This window comes from Cavia porcellus, unplaced genomic scaffold, assembly GCF_034190915.1.
Source record: "Cavia porcellus strain 051 isolate PalLab524CR breed Dunkin Hartley unplaced genomic scaffold, mCavPor4.1 scaffold_1, whole genome shotgun sequence".
NCBI lineage: Eukaryota > Metazoa > Chordata > Mammalia > Rodentia > Caviidae > Cavia > Cavia porcellus.
In genome coordinates, this window is record NW_026947484.1 from 164294791 (window position 1) to 164318068 (window position 23278).

Here is a 23278-nt window from a genome sequence, read left to right on the forward strand (position 1 = left end):
GAAGCCTGGATATGTGTGACATTGGGAATGTGGCATTGGCCAGTGTGTGTCCTCGGATAGGTTTGAAGTTAGACGCATGTGCAGTTCTGTGGAGCATGCTGGAACCAGCCCCAGAGTGTGTGTTCGTAGAGCAGCTGACGTGTGACTGTGAGCGCCCTGCCCTGTGAGAGCTTTAACATCAGACACACTGTCAGCCCGAGATCCCGGGGATCCTGACTCAGTGTTCTTGCATGTCTTCCCTTGTGCTTCTGTAATGTGAAACTTGTGAGTGTTTAGATAAGCCATGGCATATGGTAACTGGGAACTGCATAGCATTTTAACTGTTTGTTCCTTTTACAGCTTGTAAAATAAATACTTTTAACAGAGTATATATTTTATAGATTGAGGGCCCTTTATCTGAAATGCTCTGGACCAGATTTGTTTCAGAGTTTTTTGGAATTGTTTGGAATTTTATCAGTTGAACATCCTTAAAAACTGAAAAGTCTACACTCAAAAGTTTGACTTTAGGGTATTTTAGATTTCAGATTTTCAAATTAGAGACACTAGGCCTGTATAAAAGTCTTTTCAAGGATTTACTAAATAGCATTTAAAGTTAAATGTAGAGCTGCCACATGATCCAGCAGTCCCAACACTGGGTGTGTGTTCAGAGGTTACGCAGTCAGGGCCAAAGAAATGCCCATGTCACTGCCAATCGCTCACAGAAGCCAGGGTGGGAATCGGCACACTGGATCAGTAGGTAATGACTGGGAAAAGAAGATGTGGTAAACGTCCATAGGGAGTACTACTCTGCATCTTAGCCAGGGCTGCAGGCCAGTAGGCCTCTCTGCTGTGACCCCAGCATGACGGGGGCTTTGGATTCCCTGCAGTATACCAGGCCATGAGCACCAGCACCTGTGCAGCCTCACATAGGAAGCCTACAGCAAATCAGACTCATGCAACGGAGGATACACAGCTAAAACCTCCCTTGCACAGGGGACCTACTAAACAGTGTGTTGAATGACAAGAACAGGACTGAAAAACCAGAATAGAATATCTTTCCCACAGATGAAAGTCTGTCCATTGTTTTATTGTCTGTGTGAATTTGACAATCTACATTTTACTCAAATTTAACAAATTCTTTCTTAATCTCGTATTCTTTTTATTACATGCATATAGGAAAGAGAAAAAAATTGGATTACCTCACTTTGGCAGAAAGAAAGGAATGTCCACCAAATGACGATGACGAGTAAGTTTGTGCTTTGGAATTGTATACACCTGCTTTCCCAGAAAAGAAAGCACTGGGTTTGTTAAAGTGATCATTTAATAACAATCCTTTAGGCAGGCCTGGTGGCTGTGTGGGACGATGGAAAGTTCAAGGCCGTCTTTGCCAGTTTAGTGAGATCCTCTCTCAAAAATCAAAAGGACCAAGGACGCAACCCAGCACTTCATGGGTTCAGTCCCCAGTACCACCAAAAAGAGAAGAGGCATGGAAGGGAAGAGAGCATTTACCTGTAGAAATTAATGCCTGAGCTAGTCTTCCTTAAAGAAGTAAAGTCCTTCCCAGGCAGTGTGCATCCCAGTGTGTGGGTAATGGTGATGTGTGATGCCTTCATCTCATGCCATGAACTCAGGAAGCCAGCCGTTCAGGTTTCCGCAGGAGGGAAAATACCTGACGGGAATAGTGTAAATAGGGGTGCACCCTACAAGCCTCCTGCTGGCATGAGGGGCTTCTGGACAGGGTGCTAGTGCTGAGCCCCACTGTGAGGCCCATCTCACTGAAGGTGGGTTCAGTAGCCCTGTGTGACATTTCCCAGGCAGTCACTGAGCTCTGTGTCTGCATGCATCAGGCTCATGATGTCAGCCTGATGATCCACCTGCTGAGCAGAGCCTGGTGCTGTGTGCTAAGATGTCTCCCTCACCACAAAAGACTGTGCTTAATACTGTTGTCTACGCCATCTGTGTGTTACCCAGGTGCATGTTGTGAATGTATTGTGTTAAAATTTTTAGTTTTGACCCAGGCCAGGTCAAAAGCCTTTTCCTAACAGAAGTGAACTGTGGTGCTTGTCAGCAGTGCTCTGGATACACAAGGGGAAAGCTGAAATCTGTGTAAGCACCTTCTGGTGCAGGGAGGCTTTCTCAGGGAAGCCTTCCTGTCTACATCCCCACATCTAGCCTGACTGCTGTCTGCTCTCAGACACTCTTCCACAGCCACCCTCTGCCCAGCTGAGGTATTTTCTTGCCCAGTCTTCCCCATCCCGCAGGTGTATTCCTTGTGTATAGCACTCCTTCCTATAAACAAAGCTCCTGTTTTCTCAGTGAACTGATTTCAACTATGTATTAAAGAGAACATAGGGCTAAAGGTTTAGCTCAGCAGCACAAATGCCTGCCTGTCGAGCAAAAGGTCATGAATTTGATCCCTGGTATCAGAACAAAGTGGTGCTAAAGGGAAAACAATCTTTTTTGTTTAATTTTTTTAAAAATAAGCAACATTTCTTATAGTGAAAAATTCAAATTGTATAAAAGTGTGTCTAGTGAATGCAACAGCAAATAACAATTGTGGGTCACAGCGAGTCTTGTATTTGAGAACAGATGCCTGTTAAATGGTTGATTTTTGTAAGGTACATGAAAGCTAACAACCGCAGAAGTAATTGTAGGGGTGAAAGAAGAAATTATTTTAGGCTTAATCACTGCTGTCTAAGCAAAACATGCCTGCTTTCCTCCTAAGGGAGTGCTGCTAAAAATTTCTTTTTATAGTTTTTTCTTAAGCCTTTTTCTGACCAATCAATTTGCTACCTTCGTTGCAGATCATGTACAGTTAGTCTATATTTATTAATTTCTCTCAAGATTTGTTTCTAAAGATCTTGATTTTTTACTGTATATCAACCTGTGGCTTGGTACTAAAATTAAGTGTAGGGGGCTGGGGATTTAGTTCAGCGGCATAAGAGGCTGCCTTGCAAGTAGGCATTCATGAGTTCAATCCCTGGTACCGATAAAAAGGAAAAAGACCAAAAAAAAAAAAAAATTAAGTGTAAGTTGAGGTATTTTTAAACATATAACAAAATTTATGCATTTTTTTCCACTTTTTATAAAATTAGTCCTTGTCAAAACCCTTTTTGGCATAGTAACAGATTTTTTTTTCCATTTTTTTATATTGCTTTTAATATTTTGGAAAACCACTCAAAGACTTAAATTTTTAGAACTCCAAAATTAAGCTGGACTTGTACTTAACTGGATTAGTTTTAAATGATCATAATCAGTAATCTAACTTCTGTGTGCCTGCTGCTGGAGTGTCCACTGCTTCATGTCTGGGAGCTACCAGCAGCAGGCTGTCTTGTCTAGAAGTCCTGCGACCCAGTAAGACACAAAGAGTGAACCAGTACCAGCCAGTCAGCATTAGGAGAAACCAGGCCTTACAGCAGTAGTTAAATCAGGAGAGCTTAGCCAATGCAGTGTCTGCTGTCAGTGCTTGCTGTCATGTCCTCCTCTCAGTCTGTTCAGGCCAAAAGATGCCCTTTAAGAATGTCCAGTAAGCCTGGGATGGAGCCCTTGGCAGAGCGCTCCCCGTGTGTGTGTGTGTGTGTGTGTTTGTGTGTGTGTGTGTGTGTGTGTGTCCGTGTGTGTGTGTGTGTCCCTGAGTTCAGCTGCGTGTTCAGTGATGAGAGTCTCAGGATTAGGGGAGTATGATGTTAGAAAGGGTATTTGTATTCACTGGGGTTAGCTGTGTGTGCCCCTTTCTCTACAACAGAGCTACTCCTACTTAAGATAGCACTGGACCTTTACCTCACACCGCACACAGAAGTCAGTTTGGAATGGGTTGTAGGCCTGCCTGGGAATGGTAGAAAGAGTAAAAGTGCTGGAGAAAAATGTTCTTTTTAACAGGCAAAGTACCATCCATAAAAGAAGAAACAGATAAAGTGAACTACTCTAAAGCTTTTTTTCATAAAAGGAAACTTTTAAAAAGTTTCTCTCCTACCCCATTCTGGTCCTGTGGCTTTTCGGTGCAGGACCACCTACTTCTTACTGACCCCCAGTCCTGGCCAGTTGATGAGTGGATGGCAGGTGCCTGACTGCCCCAGTGGTGCACAGTGCACAGCTGGTGAGTCACTGCTCAGGACTGCGGAGGTGGGAGAGGACGGTGAAGGTGTGGCAGCTGTGTTCTTCAGCGTGGAGGGGAAACTGGTTCACAGTGGGGGCAAAAGAAGCCTCAGCTAGAGAGGAGAGAAGCGCAGGGTGAACATTCAGTCCTTCATGGTCAAAAGAAGCTTCGTACTAAAGCTCGGTGCTGCTGATGTGTGGGGCAGGTAGCTCGGTGGCCAAGGTGTCCCGTGCACTGTAGGGTATCTGGCAGTCTCCCTGTGCTCTGACCATTATGCACCGGGAACATGTATGCTGTCCCCAGCACTTGTCAGCACTGAAATGTCTCCAGACTGTACCAGTGCTCCCTGAGGTGTCCCAAGGAGAATAGCCCCTTCCTCTGGGGGCACTGCTTTCCTCCCCTGTCTGGCTCCCCTTCCCAGAGTCACACATGTTTGAGGGACACAGGTGTGGGCATGGCTGCGTTCGGGTCGTGTTACACAACACCACCACCAGAACACGTCTGCACTGCTCTTCAGTCAGTTCCTGCTGCCTGGGCTGGCTTTCTTGGATCTCTGATGCAATGCGGGGAAACAGATCTCAGCCAATGACCCCAGACCCATCATGACCAGAGTATGAGAAGACGAGACGATCTGTGCCCTCAGTCAGCAAATGTGTGTTTCACGCTGATGCCAGATACTGCGCTGTATGTGGCTGGAGCTGCACAGATACAAACCTGCTTTGTTTCTTGAGTTTCTGAGTGTTGAATGGGAGCTAGACAGCCAGCGTGACCTACGGCGTGTCAGGTAGATAGATGCTGGAAGATGACTAGAATCTAGAAAGATGCTCTTAAAGTGTATTCTTGGACAGTCAGAATAGTTTAATATTTTCTGACAGGAGAACTCAGGAAACATTTTTCTGTTGTAATTAATACACACTTCCAGGGAGATGCCCTGAGACCAGGTCTCCCCACAGCTGACACATGTGGACAGTTCTTGCCGAGTCAGGCACTGCCATCCTGGTTGCACAGCTGTGATCTGCTCACACCATTGCTCCTATGTTTATTAACCCTTTATACATTTGTGAGTTCCTAGCGACGCAGGGTTTTTCCTTACCTTCTCCCTTTCCATATTTCCATCTTGTCAATCATATCTCTGTCCCTTAAAAACAGGAGTCTGTACTTTGTACAGCGCACACAGGATAGTTTCAGAATGCCTACATTTCCAGCACTGCCAAAACCAAACCTCCTAAGTATTTACCATTAACAAAGCAGTCTTATTTTGTCCTTCAGTTGAAGGCATAAAGTCAAATTACTTTGTTCAAAATTGCCTGTTTGCTACTTTAAGATTTATTTATGTAGGATAGGTCCTCTGGTTTTGGGTATATTTTTTTTTCCTTCATGCTTGGTGATTGAATTTGTTTTCCTAATATGGTTCTAAAAGTCAAAACTGTACACCCCTCAAAAAATAAAAAACAGGAGGTTCTCCATCCCTTCTGCTACCTTGTGGATAACCACGTTCAGTCGGACCTCTTTTCTTTCACATATTTATTTTATAAAATTAAGCAGTTTCATCTTTTTCTTACACAAAAGATAGCATGCAGTGTATGTTCTTTTGTACTTTGCTTTTTTCACTCGTGAATATTTTCTGAAACCACTCCCTGTCAGTCAGCTTAGAGAAGTTGATTTTTCTTTTTCATTATTTTTTTTTAACTTGGAGAATTTTTAAATGTAAGAATTCTCCCTAAAGGAAAATACAATTCCATGTTCTAGACTTTTTTTTTTCCAGAAAGCAAGCAGTTAATGGCATGTCAGTAAGGCCCATTTATAAACAAACACCTACACATTAATATTTTATGTTAGCTTCGATATCCTTTATGTTCTGCAAGGGAATATGTGTAATTCACTGCCATTGGCTTTCCTGCCCCTGGCAACATGCTGCTCTTGCTGGCTCTGCTTTGAAAATACAGGGGTGGTGTGACTCCTAGAAGGGTTGTTTTCAGCATTTTACTCCCATAACTGCAGGTTTACATGCCATGGTGAGAAGTAACACAGAGGCCATGTGTGCTCTTTTCCCAGCTTCCTGGCATCTTACAGAACTGTAGTAAGATCACATCCAGGAAACTGGACTGGCACAGGGTACCAGTCTTCCTCAGATTTCCTCCATTTTACAAGTACCTCTGTGTGTGTGTGTGTGTGTGTGTGTGTGTGTGTGTGTGTGTGTTCTATACAGTTTTAGTGCATGTGTAAGTTCTTGTATCCACCATCACAGTCAAGCCACAGAACATGTGCAGTACCACAAGGGTCCTTCCTGTTGTACAGAACTTATTTTTAATCATTGTTTATTCACTTGTAGATAGAAGAGTAACTTTTGTTGATACTGGGGACTTAACTCGCAAGCTGTGTGACGCCCATCTACATCCCCAGCCCCCACCCCAACCCATGGGTAAAGTTACCCAGGCTGTCTTTAAACTTGCCATCCCCTTGGGACAGCCTCCCAAACTCCAGGCATGCAGTGCTGCAGCTAGCTTTATTGTATTTTAAGCAGTTAATCATGTGAAAAGAGTATTTACTTAATTCATTTTCTGCTTAAATAAAGGTCTCTAGGAGTAACTTAGTTGAGTTCTTTAGGTTTTTAGAGATAAGAGTCTCATGCGTAGTCCAAGCTAGTCCTGAACTCATGATGTAGTTCAGTCTGGCCCTGAACTTGTGGCAATCCTTCTGCCTCAGCCAGCTGAGTGCAGGGATTAAAAGGGTGTGCCACCACACTCAGCTAGTTGAGAATTTTTATCAAAATTGAGGATAAAGTATGTTTATAGTCTACAGGTGAGCGATGACTAAGCGTGGAAAATCAGTCTTTGAAAACGGACTTATTTTCAACTCTGAAGAAGTTTTGATATGTAAGACTGAAAGTTTCCCCCAACAGATGAAGAGCAAGACACAGACACCAACTTTCAACACCGGTATTCAGTGTTACACTGGAAATTGTAGCCAAATCCAATGAAAAAGAGAGAGAAATTTAGAAATAAAGTGATTTTTTTTCAGATGACAAGAGAGCCAATAAACAATTTCATCAATATTCGTAGAGTACAAAAACAACACAGAAAAATCACTTGTGTTTCTGCGCACCTATAATGACTAGTTGAAAAGAGAATTAAGGGAGCGGTTTCATTTATAGAAGTATCTAAGTGAAAATAATATACTTGGTGTAAAACTTATACCCAGAAAACTACAAAGCATTGCTGAAAAAAGTACAAGAGCATACAAATAAATGGAAAGACAAACCTCGTAAATTCACAGGCAAGAAGAGTTAATGTTAAGGTGCTAATACCACTACCCAAACAATCTGCAGATTCCGTGTGATCTCCTATCAGTCTGTACAGCACGGTTCAGTTAGCATTTTTACAGAAATGGAAAAGCCCATTCTCAAATTTACATAAAGCTGCGAGACTCCATACATGACACAGCCTTAGAAGAGATGAAGTCAGAGGAGTCACACTACCAAATTTCTAAACTTACCACTAAGTTATAGTAATCAAAATAGTATCATTTGGTATAAGAGTAGAAAGAAATGGCATAGAATTGAGAATCTAAAGTAAACTTATGTATCTATGGGCAGTTGACTTTGATGAGGATGCCGGCTTAATTCATGGGGAAAGAATAGTCTGTGCAGTAAATGTTGCTAAGCAGCAAGGTTTCCACAAACTAAAGATGGACATCAGATCTCTACCTCACAGCTTATATAAAAGTCAACTCAAAGTGGATCAGTGATCTGAGAATAAAGACTAAGCCATTTATAAAGTTCTTACAAGAAAATACAGTAATAAATCTTCATGAACTTGAATTTGGCAATTGATTCTTAGATAACCACTGGAAGTAGACAGTTGACAAAAGAAAAAAAGCAAATTGGGACCACTGTCAAAATTGAAAACTTATGCATCAAAAACTGCACTATCAAGAAAATGAAATGACAGCCCACAGAATGGGAGAAAATATTTGTAAGTCATGTATCTCAGCATTTAATACCTGGAATATGTTAATCCTAAAATTCCACAACAGGAAGACAACCGAGCTTTTAAAATGAACAACGGCTTGAGTAGGTATCCCTTCAGGTAGATACAGATGGCCAGTAAGTACACACTGGACATCATCAGTCATTAAGGAATGCAAATCAAAACCAAAGTAAACTGAGCTATTTAAAAAGAACCCGGAAAATATGTGTGGCAAGGATGTGGAGAAACTGGAATGCTTATACATTGTAGTTCGTATGGAAACAGACTGGTAGTTCCTCAAAAAGATTAAACATAGAATTATTGACTAACCAGTCTCATTCATTTGTACATGCTCAGGAGAACAGAAAACTGACTCACATTTGTACACTGTGTCGGTTCCAGCATTTCTCAATACCCAGTAGGTGGAAACAACACAAATGTTTATCTGCAAATGAATGGATATACAAAATGTAATGTAAGGTATTCATCAGTGGAATTTCACTCACTGTTACAAAGGAATGAAGTTCTAACACATGGTACCATGTGTAATTTAATAAACAGGCCTAAGCACAAGGGAAATGTTTTTGACAAGTGTCAGTGTTTGTACTGACCACAGGTTTTAAAAAATTAACCAGTCTTCAAAGAAAATGTTCTCAAATACTTCTGCAGTACCTGGAAATCATTGCTAGCTCCCATCCAGAGATGCTCTCAGTGAGCAGTGCTTGGGTGTAGGCCAGGAATTTGTTTCATTAGAACTTTCGTCCAGAAATTCTGGTGCCAATAGTAAGTGAATTAATTGCACTTTTGGGAATAATGTGTAACAGTTGCAGAATATGGGTCAGACACCCCTGTATATATAACTCTAGATAATTAAATAATTTTGAGAGATAATTAGCATGGAGTTTTGAAAATTAAAGCATAGCTTGTAGTAACAAGTATTTCTAAGTGCCTTGATGTTTGTATTTTGTTTTGAGAATAATCTAAGTATCATCACCCACAATAGCCAGGTTAGAGACAGTTAAATAAATGCCTATTTACTTTTTCTGTATGAGCCACAGTGTTGTAGAGATAGAAACCTGATTTCATCTCTGTTATCTGCATGTAACTCTTAGGTCTTAAGATGTTATAAAAAGTACAGTTCCTCCAAGGTTGTGACTTAAGATGACAGTGTTTAGTAATGAAATCAATTAAAAGTTTGTGTCCTTAGGGAGTAAGCATTGTATTAATAGAGAAGATAGAAATAGTTTTAAGTTTAAGATGGAGAAAATAGAGATTGGTTTGAGTATTACTTTTCTCAATAATCTATGAAAGATTACTCATTAAATTAACCAGTAAGCTGGTGTGATATAATCCTACCACTTGGGAGGCTGAGACAGGAGGACTGCTGTGAGTTTGAGGCCAGTCTGGGCTACATAGTGAACTCAAGACCAGCCTGGACTACATAGCAAGACCCTGTCTCAAAAAAAAAAAAAAAAAAAACAACTAACCAGTATGGGAGAGCTCAGCAGCACTGGACTCAGTAGAATTGTGTGCTGCACTTCCATCGACTGAATCTGTGTGTGCTCCTGTGGTCCTGCTTCAGTAAGGGCAGGAATGATTGCGTGAACGTGTTACAAACAAGATGGAGGAGCGCAATCTGAGTGGGGTGACTGGCAGTGTCTTCTACCATGGTGAGTTTTTAATGTTAGTGTTCACTGTATTTTCTTTATCACTCTCTAGAGAAGAATGATAGTTGTAAAAGACAAGGTAAACATTAGTTGTTTGAGACCAAAAAAATTAACATTGGGAAACTAAAAGTTTAATTAATGGATATATCCAGGACCTCCTGTGGATTTTATTTGGCTGAAGAATCTAATTTTAGTTGTTCTTCAGAAGGATAAGGATTTCCTTTTTGAGGAAAATGATAGAATTAGGAATTTCGCCATGCCACTTTTTAAAGCAAATTGGAAAGATGCACCAAAGATCCTGATGCACAGCTTTCCTTGGGGAGAGAAGATGCTCAGTTAGTGTATCATAGAACCCAGCCCACGCTGCACTGAACAGCTTCCAGGGTGCCAGGCCAAGCAAGCCGGTTTCTTTCTCAGGGCATCTGAGAGAGAGGCCCAGTCTGGACTCTAGATTCCCAGCTGCTGGGAAGAGTCCTGCGGGACATTTACCTGCCAGCAGGCAGCACCAGTCTTTCTGTTTTCTCAAGTAGTGCTATGGTGTTTTGGCTGGTGATGTACAGTCTAATCAGATGTAAAGGTGGAAGGGGCCTACCACAGTCACGAGGTGACAGGAGGCAGTGCCCTATCCCCTCATGGGTGGTGTGGTGTCACTGAGGACCAGGACTCAATCCATTTTGCTCGGCTGGAAAGGGACATCAGTGTTCTATGAGATGTGAATGGGACCCCCTGGTGCTGCTTTTAGTCACCACCCAAGAGGGACAGTGGCAGTAGCTTTGCAGTTCTGTGCTATAATGAGCTGGACAAATACAGCTGCAGATAGCTTAGAAGATGATGGTTTTCACAAGCAAGTCTATAAAAAATATCAGGATGATACTCAAAAGGGACTCATGCAAACAGTGATGCTGTTGTAGTGCAGTGACGTAGAATTGAACCATGCATTTAGGGTATGGAAAGTACTATCGATAGGCAATGAAAACAATCTAGTTTCTAGCCCAGGGGTACTAAAAAGTGACACTTTGAGGAAGTGTCACCCTGACTAGAGTAAAATAACAGCTCCTGTTTCCTCCACATTGGCTCGCAAGCAGTTCACTGCCAAGGATTACAAAGGCTCTGGCACTTGGGGGAGACGGGAAGAGACCACTTCCACCCTGAGGTACAGCGCCCTCTCAGGCTTCAGTTGTTAGGTGCCAGGTACAGAAGCTCCTTGAATTTGGTTGCCTTGCGGGAGGGAAAGGAGTTGATTTCATCTAGGAAGAAAAAGGAGGAGGAGAAAAAAGGAAGTTAGAAAGGTGAGATGTAGTGTAGTTACTGATACACGAGGTTCTGCAGTGGAAAGAGGCACGGTCACTGTGCATGCAGCTTAGACCGCCCAGCCAGACATGCTGAAATAGTTCCCGAGTCATGGACACTCGGTCCATGCTGTCCAGGGCTGTGGACAGTGTGACCTGGCTCCGTGTGACTGTCTTCATCTGGGAGGCGCTAGGAGGTCCTTTGGGAGTGCCACATTGCACAGTTGCTGGTGGCACTGCTGACAACTTGCACACCAGGAACAGCACCCCTCAGAGCCACCATGATGGCAGAGCTCTAGAGCTACAGAGCTGGGCCTGCACACAGTGCCTGAAGGTCAGCAAGCAGCCATCGGGACTGTAAGGCAGGGCAGGGTGTTGCGGGGCTTTGCTGCTCAGGCATTCGGGAAAGACGCCTCCCACTGCACAGGCTTCTCTTCACCTGCATGCTGCCCTGTGTGTGGGAAGTGAGGGTCTTCTGCTCTGCAGGCTTGGGGAAAGCCATGTGCTGCAACACCAAAACTGTGCTTCTGGGGTCCCATAGAGGCCTCAGATAGGTGAACTTTAATTGAATCTTAAACAACACTGGGGTAGGGCCAGGGATTTAGCTCAGCGGCATAAGCACTTGCCTGGCAAGCACAAGGTCATGAGTTCGATCCCTGGTTCCACAAAAAAAACACTGGGGTATTGTAAAGAAAACACAACCCATAGTCCCATGTCTTCTGGTGCTTCTCAGCTTAGACATGAGCAGCCAGGGCCCTGTGCCTTGTTTGCTTGCTTCTCCTCACTCATGCTGTATGTCCCCAGTGCACATGGAAACTATAATTAATCCTCATGTTTGTCTTCAACAACAAACATTTTAATGAGTAATACTGCTGTGACCCTGAGGAGCTTGTGAACCACCTCACTGATTTCTCATAAAATTGGTAGACTAGCTGTGGGCGCTCTGAACAGGTGGCAATGGGCGCAGGTGGCCTGAGCACCTCACTGCAGAGTTCGAAGGGGGACAGCTGTTGGCTGGCGACACACTGAGTGCAGATGGCAGGATACATTAAATTCAGGGGCCAGGGATGTAGCTCAGCAGCACAGTGCCTACCTGGCAAACACGAGGTCCTGAGTTTGATTCCCAGTACCCCTCCAAAAAAAACACTAAAAAAATTGTTTACCTTTCTTTCTTGTCCATGTAGCTACTAAAAATTTTAAATTTCATATAAAGTTTTCTATTAAGTTGTGTCTGTATAGGTTATCATATACAGTGATGGGGTTTTAAAATTGGCAAAGGAAAAATGTTGCAATCACAAAGGTTCCGTCATCTCGCTGTGCTTACCAGACTGATGTGTGATGTTACACTGAGTAAAGCGAGGCTTACACTGAAGAGTTTTTTTAAAACTGAGAATTTTTGCAAACTACTAAGTAGAGATCTGTTTAGAAGGTGGGATTACAGGTGTTGATTTCTTCCATTTTCAAATTTAAAGGGTTGTGAAGATTATAAGAAATACATAAGCCATAAAACTTAGTTTTATTTTAAAGTCATTGAGTGACACACTTCACAGGCTCAGACCAAGACAGATAAGTGACAGGGTGTCCCAGCCTCCCCAGGAGGTGTCCCAGAGAGAGGACCAGCACGGCTCTGGCTGATGGGGGTGGGGCTGTGACACTCCAGAGGACGCAAAGTTGGCATCATGTAGAGGATCAGAGGAGCAGGGGGCACCGATACCTTCTGCCATTTTGAAAAATGTGAAGAAAGGAGCAGGAAAATGAATGTAAGCGTCTCGTAAGTAGAATGACTGTAGACTGGCTGTAAGTAGAATGAAGTAGCCCTGGAATGACTGGCCGTGTCTGGATCCTTATTCTTGCTCTCTTTCCTTTTTAGGTTTATGGTCCTGTTCTCTAAAGCTGAGAGATCTGCAGAAAAAATCACGGAGACGATGCAGAGCCTAAGGAGCTTACAGGTCGGCTTTGTCATTCCATTTGTTACCCGTGCAGTTGCTCCTACACCCTGCCCTGTCTGAAGGAAGAAGGAGAGAGGCCCTTCCCGGAGAGCTTTGCAAGGCTCTGTCTCATTGCCTGTCTTGGGACCGGCTTTGCTCTTATGACTGCTACTTAGCCATACTATTTTAATACTATAATAGCTGGCCTTTTTACATTTGAAAGTAAATCTGTAGATTATGGTTAATCTTTAATTGGTAAGTTATTTATATTCAGGCAGTCTAAAGCTTGCGATAGCTGACATACCAAATACAGTGAATTTCCTAACATGGAGTTTTAAGTTTGTTTTTTTTTTTTTTTTTTTTTTTGTCTTTTTCCTTTTTATCGGTACCGGGGATCGAACTCACGACTGCCTGCTTTCAAGGCAGGCGCTTATGCCGCTGAGCTAAACCCCCAGCCCCGAGTTTTAAGTTTTTCAAAGGAAGGAGCCAGTGTAGTGCATGTTTCTTTGTCAGCAATCTTACTCTTATAGAGACACAGCTAACTCATTTCACGTGTTTTTCTTTTAGGCTTTAAAGGGCAACAAGGAGTTTGAAAATCTCATTGGTGCCTCTTGTGCATCACGTTTCTTAAGAGGAGAAATAAAGAAAACCAAAGAACTATGTAAGAAAAACTGTTGCATTTTCAGGAGTAGTAATTTTAAATATAAGCTTCTTAGTTTTTCTCCAGTTTAATTTCAGGAACTTTTCTGTGTACATACCACCATTGGTGCAGCTGGAAATACTGCTGTTGTCCTTTACAAAATACTGCTTTTTGCCAGGATATGTTGCTTCAGAGATGCCTTTTGAGTGTGGAGGAAAAGATCGTGTCTTGAAAACCACTAGTGAGTTTTTATGCACAACTGAACTCAAGAGTCTTTGCATAAAACTACATCCCCAGCCCTAACTTGTCATCCTCCTGCAGTGCTGGGATGACAGGCATACACTACCACATCTAGCTATAGAGCTCATTTTAAAAATACAATAGTTAAGAAACCACTGTACACCCAGGATTACACACCTGTAATCCCAGCACTCAGTAGGCTGACCAAAAGTTCGAGGCCAGCCTGGACTACAAAGTGAGCTCAAGGCAGCCTAAGTGCATAGTGAGACCCTGTCTCAAAAAGAAAAAGAAAAAAAAGGAAATTAATGTATTTTATATGTGATACCAATGGATACATACACTTTGAATTATTTTTTCTCATGAAATTGTTCTGAGAAATTATTCATATTCCATATTAATTCTTGACCTGGGATTTTTTTTTTCTTTTAGTGACAAAAGTAACAAAACAAAAACTGTTGGAAAAGAAAAGTTCAGAACTTCCTCACAAAGGTAAGGAATTGAATTTTACTACATAAAGAGATACTTTTGTGTTGTGTCACCAAATAAAACCAATCTCTGAGGGCTGGGGATTTAGCTCAGCAGCACAAGCCCCTGCCTGGCAGGTGCTAGATTGAGAGTTTGATTCCTGGTACCAAAAAAAAACCTCAGAAAACAAAAAAAACACCTGATCTCTCTAAGTCCTTTCTATTGTACTTTGTAAAGACCATGCGTCCCATTTAGCAGATTATGTGTGTTAACTTCCTTCATAACCGCATTTTTTCCAAATCCATTTTATTTCAAGGAGAAAAAAGAAAGTGGGGGGGGGAGGCAAAAAATTTCAGAACACATCAAGCCAGGTAACAATGGTGTGTGCATTGTGCATTGTCACCCACCAGTCCCTTACCCAGAGCACAAGACAGCTGCATTCAGTTGTCCAAACAACAGTAGCACAAATCTTTCTCTTCAGTGAACCCAGAGAAATCAGCAGTATAACTATCCTGACTATTTGTTATATACACATACATATACATACGTTGTTTCTTTTAGCTTCTCACACTGAGACAATATGTGTCTTATTTATTTCACTTAGTGTAGTCTCAAATTGCATCCATTTACCTATAAAAGTTTCCAGTTTAGCCTTCTTTCTTTATGGCTTGAGTAGTACTCCACTGTATAAAAATACATCTTTTCACCTATTCCTTAGTTGATGGGCATTTTGGTTGTTTCATGATCTGGCTGTTACAAACTGTGCTGGTATAAACATGGGTGTACATACATCACTGTGTGGTATAATTTTTTTAATTCTTTTGGGAAGATTCCCCTCAGAAGGGGAATAACTGGGTCAAATGGGACCTCTAGTCCTAGTTTTTTGAGGAATCTCCACGGTGGCTGCACCAGTCTATATTCCCACCAACAATGGAGAAGGGTTCATTTTTTCTCACAACCCCACTAGCATTTGTTACTGCTTGACTTCTTGATGGTAGCCATTCTTTCTGGGGTAAGGTAGAACTCAGTTTTGTTTTAATTTGCATTTCTCGAATGACCAGTGATGTTGAACATTTTTTCACATATTTGCTCTTCATATTTCTTCATCTGAGAAGTGTATATTCATCTCAGATGCCCATTTTGGTTTGAATCTTTAAATTTGAGAGGTCTGATTGTTTTATGCTCTACGTAGTAATCCTTTGAGGAATAGCTGGCAAAAATCCTTTCTCACGTTGTGGATTGTCTTTTCATTCTGTTAGTAGTTCCTCTTGCTGTGCTTGCTTTTTAGCAGGATGAGATAATAAAATGAGTTGCTGATTCTTTGTGATAGTTCCTGTGCAATCGAGTTTTGGATCAAAAATTCTTTGTCTATACCAAAGTCTTGAAGAGTTAAACTATTTTATCTTCCACCAGATTAATGTTTCCATTTTAATACTTAGATCTTTGATCCATTTAAACACTTTTTTTTTTTTTTTGTCTTTTGAGATGGTTTTGCTATGCAGTTTAGGCTGGCCTTGAACTCGAAGCAGCCTTCCTGCCTCAGCCTCCAGAATGAGGGGATTACAAATGTGGGCCACCATCCCCAACTTAAGCACAATTTTATTTATTTTTTGAACCAGGAATTGGACTTCATGCTTGCCAGGCCGCCACTGTGCCACTGAGCTGTATCCCCAGCCCCCTTTTTTTAATTTTAATTTTTATTTTTTTTTTTTGTATTTTTGTATTTTTACCGGTACCAGGGATCGAACTCACAACCACACGCTTGCAAGGCAGGCGCTTATGCCGCTGAGCTAAATCCCCAGCCCCTTTAAACACAATCTTAAATGTTGCCTTTTTACTATTTCTTGAGAATACAGACAAGAATAATCACCACATTACATCAATATACCAGTTTATCATTGTGGATCAGGATATACAAAGTATTCAGAGTTACTGTTTAAGCTCACTAACAAGGTTTTGACATTCGCTGTGCTGTGAGCTTGTGCCTCTGACATTTCACAGCATGAGGAACTAAGCAAGCAGTTCCCCACTGGAAAGACGTGTCCACACCTCAGTAAACAAGAGCATCGTGGACCATGAACTCACAGCGATCGTTTTGCTGCTACTGACACAGACATGGCCATGACACAGCCAGCTCTGCCAGTGGAGTCAGCCTCAGCTGGTCATGTCTGAGTCTGTGCTGTAGGTACCACAAGCTCCACTTGTTGGGGATTGTAGTTATTGTGTGCCCAGCGCATGAGGGTCAGCAGCTGTCTACAGGAGTCCTGGAAGATAGCTGTTCACATTGCCATTACAGATGAGAAACAAAGACCCAAAAATGTTAACTATCTTACCCAGAGACACTGCCCCTCAGTACAGAGTGGGAATTCTAACCCAGAAACATGCTGTCTTTCTGCTGCTGCTTCTACAGTGGAGGAAATCACCTGGTCTCCCAGCTCTGAGAGTCCAGTGCATCACAGAAGCGCAGCTGGTGGTACCTGGGTTTGGGGTCCGCACCTGAAGTGAGGATGTGTGGGAGAGGACGCAGAAGCTGAGTGCGGGCAGTTTTGACCACTGCTCCTGAGGCTGTGGGACTTGCTCAGAATCATCTCTTCTTGCTTGACCAGAGCTAGAGGGTCAGAGTGCAAAATGTCAGTGTTTATTTTCTCCCAATAGAAAGAAATGTCCCTTCTATATGTTTTGTGCCAATAGTATGATTTTTTTTTAATGTTTAGTTTCCTAGAGCTAATTAGAATTGACATTATGAACCATTTTGAGAAATGTCACACAAATCAGTGAATGTAAAGTTTTCCAGAACTCCTGATACTTAAGACTCTCCAGGAGATGCTTCTGTCCTCCCGCTTTGGTTCTCAGCTCCTGGTTTGTCTAAGGCAAGATGAGCACTGTGGTGTTGCTCTAAGTCTGGAAGGCTGACTTGTCTATCATCACATCTCCAAAGGGCTGGGTTTCGTACATCACAGAGGAAACTGTACCACTAGGTCATGTTTTTCAATTTCTAATAAGCACAGAGCACTTGTCATAGTTTAAATGAAAGCTGAATTTTAAAATGTATAACATAGTACCTGCATCTGTTTATTATGTATTGATATATATTACATGTTATAATACATATTTATTATCTTCCATTTCTATTTCTTGGCAGGAGCTACATGAGCTTTATTTTCTGAGATATTAAAAACTGTACGTTGGCTTTTAACACATTATTGCCACCTAAAAAACAGATTAAACATTTTTTCTTAGGCCAAGGGGTTAGCTCAGCAGCACAAGCGCCTGTCTGGCAAGTGTGAGGTCATGAGTTCAATCCCCAGTACCCATAAAAACACCTTTTTCTTTCTAATCTGAGTTCGAGTTGTCTAATTTCACCAAGCGTTTCTCCACTTCTTTCTCTGGTTCCTAATGTAGGTATATTTAGTTTGGGCTTTGTCGATGGAGTTAAAAATACTGTAGACACATAAGTACAAATGCGCGCGCGTACGCGCACACACACACACACACACACACACACACTCTTACATTGTGTACTAAGCTAACAACTTTCACTCCTTGTTTAATTCATTCATTTTAAGAGTACTTTGCCTGTTTTTGGTTTTTTTATTTTGTTTTTACCTTTGGTACTCAAACCAGTTTGCTGTGTATGTTCCGTATTTTGAGATTTGATTTCAGCTTTTTATAGATATTTTTACTTTTCTTTGGCTAAACTATTATTTAAATGTTTTGCAATTCTTCATAACATCCGCAATTCTGTGAAACTTAAAACTGCCGTACAGTGATACTCGTATTGGTTTCATGGGGGTGGCTATTAGGATGGGAATAAGCCACTGATTTATTTTGCCACCAGAGGGGGTCCCTCAGTGCTGATGATGAGGGAACGATTCTTTAATGACTGGTTTTCTTGTTCCTCGGATCCTTCATACTTCCCAGGATAGTCAGAGTATATACTGCCAGAGGACGCCAGCGTTCATGGGGACTGCTCCTTGCTGCTCTTTCAGTTCTATTTTTCATTCAGTGCAAGCTCTGGCATGCAGGCAGGGTCACTTGCAGTCATTGTTGCTGCAAGAGGATATAACATAAAATTGTACTGTAATCTTGCAGATAACAGCCCTGACATGCATCACTCTTGGAGGTACTAGTAGCTATTGGAGAGACACTGGTAATGGGAAAAGGCACCCCGAAACTTTCCTTAGGACCTGTAGGCAGGGCATCCCTGGTGGAGTGCGTGGGTGCACGGGGTCTCCTCTGCTGAACATGGGTGCCGTGACAGAGCAAGGCTTCTTTCTTCCATGCCCTTGGGCATCGGGTCTGACCTCATTGTGCTTAATAATATTGGCTTTATGACTGTTGGAACAAGAAAGAAATGAGAGGTTCTTTTTCTGTGAGATTATTTTAAATTTGCTATGCTGAGGGTTGAAGACATATGACCATTCAGTGGGCTGCTGCAGACGGAGTGTCACACTGTCATCACATGGGAGGCATGAAATTTATTTGCTTTACACAGTCAACCTCTAAAAACAACTTGGTGCAGATATTCCTTAGTTAGTAGAGGCGTTCTGTAGTCCTTAGCATTTTCATTTGTGCTGGAGGTATTTAAAAATGCCATCATTGTCCATCTCTGCCAGTACTTCAGTAAACAAAATGTTTTTGAAAAGAATGTAAGCAAACTGTGGAGCAGCTGCCAGATAGGAAATCTGGACACTCAGCTTTGGTCCAAAACATATTTTATCTGTTTTGAGAATAATTGTGTAGGCTGCAGTATGCATATTTTAAATGAAATATAACCACCTGAACTTTACATTGTTCATCAGAGTGGGTTGTTCCAGCTGTAAGAAGAAATATTTCACAATTTCTAGCTCTAGTGTTTTTTTTTTAAACGCACAATTATAGTGTTTCCATTTTCTTTAGTTCATGCACTGTGTCCTTACACTGTAAAATTCATGTTGGTAAGAGGGCCTAAAGGGACCTAATTGTTCGGACCATAGGATGAATGCTGCCCCCTGACACTGTAAAACACTGTGAGGCTGCCTTTTCATTCTCACCACCCACTGAAGTATTTTTTAAACATAAAAACATGTTGTCTTTACCCCTACTCAGTCTTGAGAAAGTATTCATCGTATCAGCTAAATAACTGCTCCCAGAATACTGCCAGCCTTTTGGCATTTTTGTTATATCCCAAACAATCTCTTTTCAAACAGATGCTTCAGTTTTAGAAGCACTGAGGTCTGAAGTTGAGACATGATGAGTTTTAAGAGAAACAACAAAAATTCCCCTTCCCACTCTAACATGCTGCGTCTCTCTGGAGATAGAAATGGAGCCATTACTTCAGGTAGCAGGATGTGCGTGACATGCACCTGTGCCCATGGGACTCTGCGGGCAGTGCTGCCCACTGCCCCCAATCAGGACAGTGCTTCTCGGGGTGTCCGCACTGCTGGGTGCATGTCACCTGCTGCAGACGCTTGCTGATGTGTCTGGGGTCTAACAGACTGCTTCATGATCTTCAGAGGCTTTTTAATAATTCCTCCCCTGAGTTAAATTTTTTAAATTATACCATGATTATGATAATTTTTCTTTTGAATAAAATCAGTAAAAACCGTTAAAATTCTACATTTGGACTCATAATAGCAAAACATGTTAAGAGGTGTAAATAACTTGCTAGCGACATTACAAATATCCAGGTGCTGGGTATGTGCTGATAACAACAAAACTGAAAAGAAAGACGGTAATAATTCTGACTGGTTTTCTCTGCAGAAGATATTGATTATTTGTGTGTGGTGAGAGATTTAGAAAATTCAATTAAAGGAGTTGTGCAAAGGTTTCATAAATTTCCCTTTTGCAGCGTGTACACAGACACTGCTGCGTATTAAATCAATGCAGCACTTCACCATATATTTTCTTTGAAACATAAAAATAAATAACATTTAAACAGTTCTGCTTACTACAGAAACAAATTTTATTTTCTGCGAAGCATTTAGTCATGTGCTATCACTGACTCATACGCATTTGCCAGCTGTAACAAATTTTATGGGCATCTTCCCTGGAGACATGGCTCACATACTATGAATTTTTAAATGAGCAAATGGGGAAGAAGGGGTGTCAGCAATATAAAAATTGATCAGTTAAAAGATAAAAGCATAAGTAAGGAGATTTGTATGGTAGTCTTAATAGGTTTTATTAAATAAAAATACTGTAAAAAGACAGTAATGAATAGCCTTAAGTCTGGCTGTTTCTGAAGGAATAAAAATTACTCTGGCATGTAGAGAGAAATCGGTTTTCTGTCACTGGACAGGTGGACATTTTCCCTGTCTCAGAGTAGTCAAAAGAGTGCCCTGCCCAGATGAGGCAAGTCCTGTCCCTGTGTCAGGTAGGGACAGAGCTGTGCACAGCTGCCAGCAGGCCTTGTCCAACATTAGGGCAGTTCATGCTGATGGGCAGCCCCTTGCTCCAGGCTGCCACCTCCCTCCTTGCCTGGCAGAGCTCTCTTGGCCCCCACAGCACAGACGAGGGCTTAGAGTCGGGGTGTGGGGTACTGTCTCTCTGGCCGTAGGCCCTGCCCCTCCTTGGCAGGTAGAGCCGAGCCTGGCACAGACCCATGGGTCTCTGGGTGGTCAGTGACTATGGGGATGGACTTCCCCAAGCATGATCCAAATGCTGTTTCCACACTGTGTTAATGAGTATTTCCTGGATGTCCATTTCATGCCAGGCACTGTCCTACCTGGGGGATACACACTGCCTGCCCTCCCAGCAGGGGCCAGCACCGAGCATGCAGTTTATCATGGAGTTAATGCCTCGGCTGCTTGTGCGAGCTGGGCTTGATCCCACTGGCTACAGGGTGAGGGGACACAAGCACAGCCTGAAACTCACCCTGGAAACTAGAGCAAAGTTCAGTTCAGCATTTATTCTGCCTCATACAATGTGACAAACTACTCTTACTACTTTTGAAGTGTTTTTAAAAAAATATCTTTTCTTTCATACAGAGTTATGTCATCTTGACAGCTACGAATTCCTTAAAGCCATTTTAAGCCAAGGTACTGTTTACTTTTCCGTTCAGTTTAACCTGGTTAAACTTCCCTGTGTTTTGTCCAAGTGGAAGCATTATATCTATATTATCAGATGTGGTACAGTCTTAGAACAGCAAAGCAGTGAGGTGTGGTAGTGCATGCACTTGGGAGGCTGAGGCAGGAGGACCTCCGAGAGCTTCAGGCCAGCCTAGACACATAGTAAGTTCAAGGCTTGTCTGAACTGCACAGCCATCTGAGAAGCCCTGTGAGCCAGAGGCTGGCTGGAAAAGGTACACTGTGACAGTCAGGGGTGCATCTGTAATAAGGACGCAGGGGCCCTATTGAACACCTTCACTATAAAAGTCATAGCTGCTGGCAAGAAGATTCTAGTTTTTGTAGGACACGTCTGGTTGAGCAAGACATCACAAGTCTGTTAAATTTAGAAACATTAAATTGGCTAAGTAAATAATTATATATTTACATCTCCAACAGTTCCTATTGATTTAGCAATATAAGGTGCTATGTTTACACTAGCTGATTATATCAGCTGGGAGCGGGAGAAGTCGAGGTATGGCTTAGTGTGAGTTGCACCTGGGCCCATGTTTACCCTAGGAACCCGCGTACCCATACTCAGTAGCATCATTAAGATTCCCAGTGCCAACCAGATGGTGCCTGCTCTGTCTTAGAAGATATTTTTAGAAAAGCAAGACAAAAGACCTAAATCATATCTAGAAAATTCATTTCTTTAGAGATGGTATTTCAAGTGATTAATTCTTGTCTAACAAAATGTTTGCAAAGCATTAGGTGGAGCAAACTCATTTTTTATTCATTAAATGTTCCTTTTGTCATACACAGTAATAGCTGATAAAAATTGCTAGCACGTACTGAGCATGTTCGATGGGTCAGCACCGTCAGGAAAAACCATGTGCCCGTTTAATCGTTGCAACATGACACAGTATATATAGTTAATACCTCCAATGGAGGGAAACTGAGGCACAGAGAACTTCAGTGTATCATCCCAGAAACATCTCCACAGAGTGCTGGGCTGCTCGAGCCTGTGCTTGTGTTTGGAGACAGGGTCTCCCTCTGTAGTTCAGGTTGGTCTTGAACTTGCAGCAGTTGCCCTGGCTCAGCCTCCCAAGTGCTAGGATTACAGGCATGGGCTGCCACGGCCCGGCCTGCAGCGCCTATACCCTCAACCATGCAGCAGGGTTTTATATACTGTCCAGCAAGGGAAATAGACATCCACGTGTATTTCTTTACTACAGCATTAAGCGTTATAAAATTCCTGATCCAGGAAAAGCCAACAGAGAACATTTACATTAGGGAATGCCTATACATGCATTTTCAAGTCATATATTTAGCAAAGAAATATGCACATTTAGAGCTGGGGAAATTTAGCTCAGTGGCATAAGCACCTGCCTAGCAAGCACAAGGTTCTGAGTTCGATCCTTAGTACCAGGGGGAAAAAAGTGCACATTGAGTGTGTAATGGTCTCAGTGAACTGGGGAACCTGAGTCCTGAGCACAGCTTTGTTTTCATAGATTCTAGGAAAGTGCATCACAGTTAAGCGTCCTCATTTGAGTAGCACTTTGAAGGTTCCAGTACACTCTTGTACAGCAGAGATCACCAGTTCACTTTATGCTGCAGGTGCAGAGCAGCCCCTGGCATGGGAGCTCTGCGGCCCAGCTCCTTCACTGTGCTCTGTCCTGTTGTCATTGCTCCGGTCCTGCACTGGTCTCCTGTGGGGCTGCTCAGCACCTGCTGCTCAGCGTCTGCTGTGGAAAGAACCTGGTGGTTGTGCTGGCCACTCCTCTTTAAAGGAGAGGGCCGCTGTGCTCGCAAGAAACTGGGGCCCTGCAGGAAGTCGCCAGCCCTGCCAAGGGCTGCTCACCCTTCCATGGCACTGTCTTGCAGCCTCCTAAGGCCCAAGGACAGCAGCCTCTGCCACCAGGTGGCCTCAGAGAGACTGGCTCTTTCCAAACCCTGCCTTGTGTTTGTTTACTTAACTTTT

General features: G+C 42.5%; 1 protein-coding gene across 12 annotated transcripts in view; it reads left to right on the forward strand.

The window, feature by feature from the left end:
- The window catches only part of Itgb3bp (integrin subunit beta 3 binding protein), a 64764-nt gene that overhangs the window by 29365 nt on the left and 12121 nt on the right, over positions 1 to 23278 (forward strand). For 8 of the 12 annotated variants that reach the window (XM_063259426.1, XM_063259432.1, XM_063259437.1 and 5 more), the window contains exons 4-8: positions 1156 to 1225; positions 12870 to 12948; positions 13495 to 13588; positions 14237 to 14296; positions 21241 to 21291. In XM_063259426.1, coding sequence (XP_063115496.1) covers positions 1156 to 1225; positions 12870 to 12948; positions 13495 to 13588; positions 14237 to 14296; positions 21241 to 21291 — 354 coding nt within the window. The other 4 variants (XM_013142831.3, XM_063259469.1, XM_003479124.5 and 1 more) reach the window with 4 other exon arrangements.